This window comes from Calliphora vicina, chromosome 4 (assembly GCF_958450345.1).
Source record: "Calliphora vicina chromosome 4, idCalVici1.1, whole genome shotgun sequence".
Taxonomy (NCBI): domain Eukaryota; kingdom Metazoa; phylum Arthropoda; class Insecta; order Diptera; family Calliphoridae; genus Calliphora; species Calliphora vicina.
The window spans coordinates 119,977,318-119,989,693 of NC_088783.1; the positions used below are offsets into that span (position 1 = coordinate 119,977,318).

General features: G+C 26.3%; 1 protein-coding gene across 1 annotated transcript in view; it reads right to left on the reverse strand.

Moving 5' to 3' along the window:
* LOC135958749 (microtubule-associated protein futsch) overlaps positions 1 to 12,376 on the reverse strand; it is a 102,752-nt gene that overhangs the window by 22,799 nt on the left and 67,577 nt on the right. The window contains exons 3-5 of the mRNA XM_065509643.1: positions 557 to 729; positions 266 to 488; positions 44 to 202 (exon numbers count right to left, since the gene is read on the reverse strand). Of these exons, the coding sequence (XP_065365715.1) occupies positions 44 to 202; positions 266 to 488; positions 557 to 729 (555 nt within the window). The remainder of the gene's footprint in view (positions 1 to 43; positions 203 to 265; positions 489 to 556; positions 730 to 12,376) is intronic.

Below are 12,376 nucleotides of genomic sequence, written 5' to 3' on the forward strand. Positions count from 1 at the left end.
TTTTAATAAGAAATATTTTGGATTGAAATTGAGAAGAGCTTACCCAACATATTAAAACCATTAATGCCAAATAAGGCAGCATCACCCTGGCCGCCGGGGAAGACATATAAAGTGGGATGTGTAAAGCGTATATTGCCCACAACATCCGAGGTCTCAAGTAGTTCACGTATGGAGGTGGGTACCAACATGGGAGCAAGATAATCTGCAAGATAAATAAATTAAAAATATAGTTCATTAATGGAAGCAAGAGAGAGGGATAACATACCTATAAAAGCATTAATGCTCTCACTGCTGGTGTCCAAAACATCAACAGGATTGATGCGTATTTTACATAGACGAGCAAAGCTCTTATCGGGCAACGTATGCCACAGACCACTATCAGCACAATGTATATTCATTGTTATGGTGTCTGCATAGGCGCGTATAACTCTTTGTACATCATGCTCTTGAAATGCTTCAGAAAAATCGCCAACCGAAAAGGTTCCATCCTAGAAGATAAGTAAAATAAATTTTAATTAGAAAATAAATTTGTAAGCAAAAGAGATTCTTATATTACCTGTAGTATCCAGGAACCATTGCCCGAGAATGTATAACCGGCATGGATTATATGACGATGGCGAGTAAAACTGCTAAGCATATTACGCATACATTGTATAAGAGTATTGTATTGAGGATGTATTAAAACCTCAGTGACTAGATTTTCACTAGCATACTGAATGAGTCGTTCGCCTGGAAATTAAAAAAAAAACAAAAAGGAGAGCAGAGTTAAACATTAGATAAAATCTGGTTTTAATTGCCAAGCTGTAGGATTTATGAAACCCCAAATGTATGCTACAAAATGAGTTTTAATTTCTTTTCAAACATCTTTTATGAGTTTTGATTATCAACCGGGCAAATATTTGCCAGGCTTTGAATGAATAAAACAACACAAAATGTGTGTTGTTGTGGTCATATCCACACACATGCAAACGTATGTAGTTGTGTAGCCCGCATTGTGTTTTGAGCAAAAAAACAAATAATTCATAAAACTAAAAAAAAGTGTCCTTAATTTTTTTGTCAACCGTAAATTTGTGACCGCAGACATAACAACAGAATGCTCGTATGAAAATGTAAGGTTGAATGGCTTTGCCTTGTGTGGAAAAGTGTGTGTGTATTGCTGCATATAAAAGTATGCTTCACAATATCCTCTGACCCAAAAGTATGCTACACAATGTCTGTTTTTATGTTTTTGTTTTCAATTTACAGCGTTTGTGGTTATTTTCCCTTTTGTGTGGCTTCGAAATCGAGGTTTCTAATCGTATTTTCTGTGTGTGTGTTGGCTTTTTATTAAAATTCATGAAATTTATTTTAGTATCTCAGTGTGTGGAACAATTTATGCGTGGGAGTTGTTTTATGTCAGGTCAGGTTTTTTTGTTTTGGATTTTTTTTTGTTGGTGATTATTAAGCAAAACGGAAGGATGTTTGGGTTAGAGACACACAATGAAACAGGAATCTGAATTCATGTGGAGAGTTTTATGTTTTCACATACGAGGGTCTTAGAAGAAGGGTTACAGTTTTGAGCAGTTTTAAGCCTTGTGTTTACGAGGCTTCTAAATTCTTTTAATTATTTTTCAAGTAGATGATGGAGGTGTAATGAATTACAAAATCCTTTGTTGTAAACATGCAGCAATGGAATTTCAAATTTGCAGAGAATATCGCAAATTTAAACTATATTTGTCTAAATGTGTGTGTGTAAATCAGTCTCACGTTCAAAATTTCAATCAGAAATAAATGAAATTTATTTGAAATGTTAATCATAGTCCTAGGCAATTTGCTATTGAAAATCAACAAAATCGGTTCAAAAGAAAAAAAGTTATGAAACAAAATGTGAGACTCTATATGGTGGATGAATTAAAAAGTACTTGAATGCAAACATACAGTGTTATTTAAACCTTTTTTGAAGTTTAAAAATAAGAAACTTTTAGTTATGCAAATTTAAAGTTGATTTAGCTATATTTATCTAAATGTGTGTGTGTGTAAATCAGCCTCACGTTCAAAATATCAAACTGAAATGAACGAGATTGGTACTAAATGTTTACAATAGTCCTAGGTATTTCGCTATTGAAAATCAGCAAAATCGGTTCAAAAGAAAAAAATTTGTGAAACAAAATTGAAGACATTAACTAGTGGAAAGAATGAAAAAGTTTTTTGTTTAGTTCTAGCATTGTTTAAGCTTTTATTTAATGAACTTTTCAACTTTAAACTAGTAAACGAGGAAAATACTGTAAATCCAAAGTCATTTTAGCTTTATATGTCCAAAAGGGTGTGTGTAAATCAGTGTCACGTTCCAAATATCAAACTGACATCAATGAACTTAGTACTAAATGCTTATCATAGTCCTAGGCAATGTGGTATTGAAAATCAGAAAAATCGGTTTAATAGAAAAACAAGTAAGAAAGTATGGTCGGTCAAGCCCGACCATATAATACCCTACACTAAGTAAAAGAGCAAACCAAAATTTCTTTTAAAATTTCAATAATTGATATTTTTGAGTGATTTTCGGAAGTGGGGTTATATGGAGGCTATGACCAATTATGGACCGATCACCATGAAATTAGGTCGTGTCATTTATGTCTATATTAAAGTTAACTATGTTGAATTTTGTGTGTTTACCAACATTTTTAAGCGATTTATGCACGTTAAAGTGATTTTCGGAAGCGGGTCTATATGGGAGCTATGATTAATTATGGACCGATCGTAACAAAATTTGGTGACATGAATTTTGTTTATATAAAACTTATTTGGAGCGGAATTTGTAGAGATACATATATAAATTAAACATTTATGACCGATAAAGTCCAATTTCGGGAGGACATTCGTATGGGGGCTAGGTGAAATAGTGGACCGATTTCAGCCAGTTTCAATAGGCTTGGTCCTTGGGCCGAAAAAATAATATGTACCAAATTTGATTGAAATATCTTCAAAATTGCGACCTGTACTCTGCGCACAAGGTTTACATGGACAGCCAGCCAGCCAGCCAGCCAGCCAGCCAGCCAGCCAACCAGACGGACGGACGGACGGACGGACATCGCTTAATCGACTTAGAAAGTGATTCTAAGTCGATCGGTATACTTTAAGGTGGGTGTTAAATTAATATTTTTGGGCGTTACAAACATCTGCACAAACGCATAATACCCTCCCCACTATGGTGGTGTAGGGTATAAAAATTGTGAAAGAAAATGTGAGGAGTGGAATACAAAGTCTTTTAATGCTAACATGATGCATTGTTTTAATTTCTCTTTGAACTATCAAAGGAATAAACGTTTAATAATGCAAATTTAACGCCGTTTTAGCTAATTTTCTTTAAAAATGTGTGTGTAAATCAGTCTCTCGTTGAAAATTTCAATCAGGAATTAATGAAATTTATTTGAAATGTTAATCATAGTCCTAGGCAATTTGCTATTGAAAATCAGCAAAATTGGTTCAAAAGAAAAAAAGTTATGAAACAAAATGTGAGACACTATATGGTGGAGTGAAGTACCAAGTCCTTTAATACAAACATAATGCCTTGTTTAAACCTTTTTTGAAGTTTAAAAATAAGAAACTTTTAGTAATGCAAATTTAAAGATGATTTAGCTATATTTCTCTAAATGTATGTGTGTGTAAATCAGGCTCACGTTCAAAATATTAAACTGAAATGAATTAGATTGGTACTAAATGTTTATCACTGCCCTAGGTAATTTGGTATTGAAAATCAGCAAAATCGGTTCAAAAGAAAAAAAGTTATGAAATAAAATATGAGACACTATATGGTGGATGAATTAAAAAGTTCTTGAATGCAAACATACAACTTTATTTAAACCTTTTTTGAAGTTTAAAAATAAGAAACGTTTAGTTATGGAAATTTAAACTTGATTTAGCTATATTTCTCTAAGTGTGTGTGTGTGTAAATCAGCCTCACGTTCAAAATATCAAACAGAACTGAAGGAGATCGGTGCTAAATGTTTATCGCTGTCCTAGGCAGTTTGGTATTGAAAATCAGCAAAATCGTTTGAAAAGCAAAAAAGTTATGAAATAAAATATGAGACACTATATGGTGGATGAATTAAAAAGTCTTTGAATGCAAACATACAGCGTTGTTTAAACCTTTTTTGAAGTTTAAAAATAAGAAACGTTTAGTTATGCAAATTTAAACTTGATTTAGCTATATTTCTCTAAATGTATGTGTGTGTAAATCAGCCTCACGCACAAAATATCAAACTGAAATGAAAGAGATTCATACTAAATGTTTACAATAGTCCTAGGTATTTCGCTATTGAAAATCAGCAAAATCGGTTTAGAAGAAAAAAAGTTATGAAACAAAATGTGGGATAAGCTTGAAAAAATATTAGATTTCTACTGAAATTTTGTTTCAACATTATTGTTTGTTTTAATAGCTTACAAGAGTACAAGATTTTAATTTATATTTTGTTGTGGTTTAGATTGTTGTTGTAATTTTTATACAAATTGAAATGGAAACAGTTATCAAAATGTAGAAAGGGTGTAACTGTTTAGCAATTTAAGATTTAATATTCTAACTAGATTTGGTTTCATTTTTGTGTATATTCCCCTGACAACCATAATTTAATACACTTTCCTACATTTTTGCTAATTGGAAACGATTAAATTAACATTTTTCCAGATCATATTTCATACACAAATTGCTTTATTATATTTTTTTACCCTCAAACTTACAAAAAAAAACTATAGAGTATTTAAAACATTGCATGTATATTTGCTTAAAAACAAATAAATAGAAAAAAAAGTTGTATGTTGACCAACTAAAAGTGTTTTTTGAAACACCCAAAGGCATTGTTGACGTTTCATTTGACAAAAAACTAGTATATGTTATATTTCAACAATAAAAGCATAAACAAGAGCTATTGAAATTTTGTTAATTAAAACAAAATAAATTTTTTGTGGATAAAAACTCTTTAAATTTAAAGTTTTTTATATAAAAAAATCAAATTTTTTGCAATAATTTATTATTGCCAAGGTAATTATTACAGGGTCTTTTAGAGAGTAGGAGAAAATTAGTGGAAATAATAAAATATTTAGGGGAGATTTAAATGAAAGCTCTCTTGCCTAGGTCATTTTAATTTATGTATTAAAGTCTAGTTTGTATTAAATATTACAGCAATTTTATGCTTTATGACCATGAATATAAACATTTAAAATGTTTTCATATATAAATCTTTATTTTACTAAATGGCTTTGCCTGCTTTTGGTTTTTTTTTTGTTTTTTAATATTAAAAACAACAGATTTTTATTCAACTGTAAAGAGTAAATCAAGGATTTCCCCTTTTCTCTGTGTTTACATTATGTAAAAATTGTTGGCAAACATATTGGAAAATAATTAAAAATTATTTCAAAATATAGTTTTTCATTATTACTACTGTTAATATTGAAAACAATAGCCCCAGTTAATTTCCTTTGAGATTGAGATTTCAGGGCTACTAAATGAAGCCTATCAATGGTTTGAAAAGGATTTTTTTTTGAATAAAGAAACAATGCTAAAGATTTTTTCTTAGATTTGTAATAAACTAGGGGAAATTAAAGTAAAAAAACAAATAGAAAACAGAATTTTAATGTTTTCACTTAAATTTGTTCAGATATGCTTATTTATACAAACTAAACTGGAAGCTGCTGCTTGTAAATTTCAGTTTGGCTTAAATGGTCCTTCGGTGGAATGAATTGAAAACTCTTTTATTGCTTAGGTTCAGCTTTATTTAAGCCTATTTTTAATGGTCTTTTGGCGAAGCTTCAGAAAATAATGATTGGTAAAAAACGTACAGAAAATTCGACATGGTTTTAGCTATTTTTTATTTTCTAAGTGTGTGTAAATCAGGCTCACGTCTAAAATACTTAACCCAAATAAATGAAATTCATTTCACATGTTTATCGAAGTCCTAGGCAGTGTGGTATTGAAAATCAGCAAAATCAGTTCAAAAGAAAAAAAGTTATGAAACAAAATGTAAGACAACTTTCAGCTGGAGTGAATTAAAAACTTTGTTTCTTAGTGTCAACAGCATTTGAATTCTAAAATAATGAATTTTAAAAGCATTCTTCAAATTCATAGTCATTTTAGATAAATACATGTACAAATGTGTGTGTAAAACAGGCTCTTGTTCAAAATACCCAAACCAAATTAATAAGATTCACCTGAAATGTTTATCATAGTACTAGAATGCTTGGTATTGAAAATCAACAAAATCGGTTCAAAAGAAAAAAAATTGTGAAACAAAATAAGAGACAACCTCTGGTGGAGGGAATTAAAAGCGTTTCAACATTGTTTGATGGTCTCTCGAACTCTAAAATAATGAATTTTAAAAGCATTCTTCAAATTCATAGTCATTTTCGATAAATATATGTTCAATTGTGTGTGTAAAACAGGCTCACGTTCAAAATACTGAACCGAAATTGATAAGATTCACCTGAAATGTTTATCATGGTCCTAGGAAATTTGCTATTGAAAATCAACAAAATTGGTTCAAAATAAAAAAAGTTATGAAACAAAATATGAGACATTTTTTTTGGAAAAAATAATGTTTCTGTTTAAATTTTTGCTCAGCTTTATTTAAGCTTCTTTTTAATGGTCTTTCGACGAAGCTTTAGAAAATAATTAACTTTTAAGAATATATAGCAAATTCGAAATCATTTTAGCTAATTTCCCTTTTCTAAATGTGTGTGTAAATCAGGCTCACGTCTAAAATACTAATCCCAGATTAATAAGATTCATTTGACATGTTTATCAAAGTACTAGGCAGTATGGTATTGAAAATCAGCCAAATCAGTTTAAAAGAAAAAAAGTTATGAAACAAAATGTGAGACATCTACTGCTGGAGTGAATAAAAATGTATGATGGAAAGTTGCGCCATTTTAAAGCGTCTTTTTGATGGTTTCTTGAACTGTAAATAATGAATTTAAAATCGATTTAACAATTTTTTTCAAAATGTGTGTGTAAATCAGTATCACGCCCAAAATACTGAACCGAAATTAATAAGATTCACCTGAAATGTTTATCAGAGACCTAGGCAGTATGGTATTGAAAATCAACAAAATCGGTTCAATAGAAAAAAAGTTATGAAATAAAATGTGAGACAATTTTTTGTAAAAAATTTTTTTTTCTGTTTTTCTAAAAATGTTCTCAATTTTTAAATTTAATTTAGAAAAGAAACAATTTCTTTGTAAAAAACTAAAAAAAATTCTGTAAAATTTTTGTTAGAGGTTGAGATTTACTCTCCCACTTTTCAATTCATTATTAAATTTAACTTATGATATGATGTCTTTTTTCAAATCTAATTTATTATATACCATGTCAACAATACTACTACGTACGTGTCAAAAGTTAGTGTTGCAAGAAATTTATTACAGCCTCTGCTTGGCTTTCTATACTTTCATCTTTCCCTGTTTTGCTGTTGCCTTTTAAAGTAATTAATCTTTCACAAAGTGTCTATTATCTTAAAGCCATTTCTAATCCAACATGCAATTAATTGTGTGTCTATATGTATATTATATCTAGGGGTCTGAGAGGAAGACAAACATTGTAGGTATATGTATGTATGTATTTTGGTATTATTTACAGCCTACAATAAAACCCTTAATGAAAATGTATCCTTAGTAATTTAAACAATTGTCAATCATTATAATTAAATTTCAAAACAGACAAAACACACACACACATTCTTATATTTCAACACGTAATAAATGTCTTTATTGTGCAACATAAATAATTTTATATACATAGATACTAATCAAATCAAATGAGAAGAAAAAAGAAATACAGAAAATTAATATTGATTTCAAGAATATTTGCTTTTTCTCTTTATTTCCCTAAAATTTATAGACTTTTTTTTCAATAAATGCAGAATATTTTTAGGCTTGCTAATATTAAACTAAAGCCTACTTTTGGGCAGGTTTATTTTTAAATTAAACAAACTGATTATAATAAAATATAATATTTTAATAAGTTTTAGTTTAAAAGCCTAAAATTATTGAGTATTATTTTTAAAGCCTATTTTAAGGAGTTCATAAAAATGTATTAAAATTAAACAACATGTAAATTACATAATTTTCATCAATTTCCATAAATTTAAATTGAAAACAAAAACACGTGCCTACTTTTAGGCTTTTTGGGCATTCACTCTTCTAAACACCCTGTAAAAAACAATACATTCCTACAGTTTTTCTCTAAGCTATTTTAAGAATTTATTATCTACTTTTAACATTTTATTGTTGTAGGTATATTTTGCATATATCTATTTTTTGTTGTTGTAATGTTACACACAAAAAACCTTGCCTACTTTTAGGCACACAACAAAACCTTTTACATACATATTTATTATGTAAATTTTAAAATATTACATGTTCTTTTTCAATAAATTTCCTGTTACAAAGGTTAGTAAATTAAACAGAATTTTTGTTGTTCTTTATGTTAGAACACATCATTTATTGTTATTATTTTGTTTGTGTGTCTTAATGTTAAAGTATTGAGAAAAAACCCAGCAAAAAAGAAAAATGTTCTTTTGAAGTGTCACTAAAATATTTTCCATTATCTAATAGTTTAAGACACAAATGTGAACATGAGTTTTTTTTTTGTGCATAAATGGGGTAAGGAAAATATCTGCTATTGTTTTTTTTTAAATAAAGGAAATTAAACCTTTAAGGGGCTGGTTTAAAAGAAATTTCGAAGTTATATTAGAAAATGTTTATGGGAAAAATAGTAGTAAAAGTTGGTAAGATAGGTAAATTACTAAAATATTACAATTTTTAAGAAGCTTTTTATTGAAAAAAGATTTTTTTTTGTCAAAATATAGAAAATATAAAAATTTGAAAAAAGTACTTTTTTTTATTTTTTTGGAATAGTAGTAAAAAAGTACTTTTTTGGAAAAAAGTAAATGAGTAATGTTTAATAAGTCTATTATTTCATATAATTATTAAGAAAGAAAAAAATTCAAAAAAGTACTTTTTTAAAATTTTTGAAATAGTAGTAAAAAAGTACTTTTCAGAAAAAAGTAAAAGCAGTACTATTTAATAGGTAAATTATTCTTTATATGATTTAAAATTAAAAAAAATTATATTTTTTTTATTTTTTTAAAAAGTAGTAAAAAAGTACTTTTCAGAAAAATTTTAAGGAGTACTATGAAATAAGTAAATGTTGGTTGGTAAAAAAATTAAATTTTGATTTTTGAAAAAAGTAGTAAAAAAGTACTTTTTTGATTTTTTTAAAAAGTAGTAAAAAAGTACTTTTCAGAAAAATTTAAAAGGAGTATTATTAAATGAGTAAATGGTGGTTGGAAAAAAATTAAAATTTTTTTGTTTTTGATTTTTGAAAAAAGTAGTAAAATATTACTTTTTTTATTTTTTTAAAAAGTAGTAAAAAAGTACTTTTCAGAAAAATTTAAAAGGAGTATTATTAAAAGAGTAAATTATGCTTTATATGATTTAAAAGTAAAAAAAAAAAATTTTTTGGATTTTTTAAAAAAGTAGTAAAAAAGTACTTTTTTAATTTTTTTTTTTGGAAAAGTACTTTTTTGGAAAAAAGTAAATGAGTAATGTTTAATAATTGAATTATTCCATATAATTATTAAAAAATAAAAAAGTTCTTTTTTCAAATTGTTTATATTTTGAAATATGTAGTAGTAAAAAAGTACTTTTCAGAAAAAAGTAAAACCACAGTACTATTTAATGAGTAAATTATTCTTTATTGATTTAAAATTAAAAAAAATATTTTTTTTGATTTTTTTAAAAAGTAGTAAAAAAGTACTTTTCCGAAAAATTTAAAAGGAGTACTATTAAATGAGTAAATTGTTCTTTATATGATTTAAAATTAAAAAAATTACAATTTTTTTTTTGGATTTTTGAAAAAATTAGTAAAAAAGTAATTTTTTGATTTTTTTTAAAAAGTAGTAAAAAAGTACTTTTCAGAAAAATTTAAAAGGAGTAGTATTAAATGAGTAAATTATTCTTTATATGATTTAAAATTAAAAAAATTACAAAAATTATTTTTGAAAAAAGTATTAAAAAAGTACTTTTTTGGAAAAAATTTAAAGACTACTATTTACAAAACAAAATTCTGCTAATATTATTAAAATTGAAAAATTTTTGAAATTTAAACATTTTCAAATAGTACTTTTTTTAATTTTTTTAAAAAGTAGTAAAAATATATTTTTCTGAAAAAGAAAAATTGTAAAGTTCATAAATTAAATGTCCACTAATATACTTCGCTTAAAAAAATTGTTTTATTTTAAAATATTCAAAAAGTACTTTTTACAATTTTTGATAAAGTAGTAAGAAAAGTACTTTTTTGAAAAAAAATGCAAAATTATAATGTTTTAAAGTAAACTACTTGTAATTTAACTCAAATTGAAAAAAATCAAGGGATTTTAATATTGTTAAAAAGTAGTAAAAAAGTATTTTGGAAAAAGCTTAAAAAAATGTTCAAAAAGTACTTTTTTCAGAAACGTAATGAAATAGTATATTTTTGGATAACATTTTTTAAGTTAAATTTTAAAAATGTGTGAATATAACAAATTTCAAAAAGTACTTTTTACAAGTTTTTTTCAAAAAGTAGTGAAAAAGTTCCTTTGTGAAGAAAGTAGTAAAAACATATTTTTAAGCATTAAACAATTATTATTCGAAAAAAAAATAATAAAAAGTAAATTTTTTAAAAAAGTAGTAAATAAGTACTTTTTGTAAAAAGTAGTACTATTGTGATTTTTAAGTAGTAAAAAAGTAGTATTCACGAAAAATTAATAAAAAACAATTTTTGAAAAAAGTAGTACATAAATAGTACTTTTTTGAAAAAGTAGTAAAAGTGTGATTTTGTTAGAAAAAATTTGTAAAATATTGATATTTAAGTAGTAAAGAGTCTTTTTGAAATAATAAATTAATAATAGAGTAATGTTTTGAAAAGGTAGTAAAAAAAATACATTTTTAGAAAAGTTAAAAAAATGGTACTTTTTGCAAAAAGAAGTAAAATAGTGATTTTTAAGCTAAAAAGATTATTATTATGAGAAAAATATATTTTTTTTGAAAAAAGTAGTAAAAAGAAAAAAAGTACCTTTTCTAAAAAGTAGTGAAAGTGTAAAAAGTAATAAAAAAAGTAGTAAAAATTTATTTAATTTTCTCCCCCCATTTCAAGGGTTAAATCTCTACCCAACAATGTCTTTGTAAAATATTTGTGTATGTAAATGAAACATGCCTCATTTGCATACAATTCACATTCACAATATTGTTGTAAATAAAGGCCCAACATAAATTTATTTATCAAATACTCTAGTTCACTTACTCTCCATCTCTTTCTATCCATTTGTTCTCATTTGTATTTACAAGAGTTTTACTATTGTTTGCTCTACACATTGCGTACACATAAATACTCGTACTTGTAGTACTTAAACATAGTTGTTGACTACTTTACTTTAGGCAGCTGCAACATATTTATGTTGTTGCTGTCGTTATCATTGATGTTGTTAACAAATGTTCTAAAGCAGTAAAACTATTTTATTGTTTCTTAAAAGAAGCTGGTAAGAAATATGTAATGTTGAACGAAATTATATTGATTTCTTATATTCATAAGAACTTTCTGTAAAATCTCTTTGTTTTTTAGTATTTCATTTGCATTGAATCTTAAAGAAATAAAATCTACTTTTATCTTTATCTTTATGATATTCTTCCTCATTAATTTTAACTATTGTTTTTTCCACTTTCCCAGTTTTTTGTAGATTTTTATTGTTTGTTTTCTGAAAATGCAGCTAAACTAAAGTTTTTGCTTTAAACGATTTCTTTTTTACACAAATGACCTTAGGGGTGTTTTAAAAAGTCCACCTTTCCTTTTGCGTAAGAAAAGCTAAAATTTTTTTTTTACTCGATTTTACTTAAGGCAAAAAAGCATTGCTTTCAATCACAGTCTTGTGATATGCATAAAAAATTTATACAAAAAAAATAGGTTTAAGATGATAGAAATAAAAAACAAGGAGAAAAAACAACTATTTATGGCAAAGGGGGTTCTAAAAATAGTAATTTTTGTGTTATGTATGGAAATTATGAAAAATTAAGAGGTTTTCTACTTCATTTTTGAGAAAAATTTGGAAAAAGTAGTAAAAAAGTACTTTTTGGAAAAAGTAGTAAAAAAGTACTTTTTAGGCAAAAGTTGTAAAAATCTGTTTAAATGTATTAAAATAACGGTTTTTTTAAGTAGTTTTTTATTGCTATTTAATGAAAAAAATACTTTTTGGAAAAAGTAGTAAAAAAGTACTTTTTAAAAAATGTAGTAAAATAGTACTTTTTGGTCAAAATTAGTAAAAATTGATTTAAATGTATTAAAATTCTGGTTTTGTAAAGCGAACAAGAAAAAACA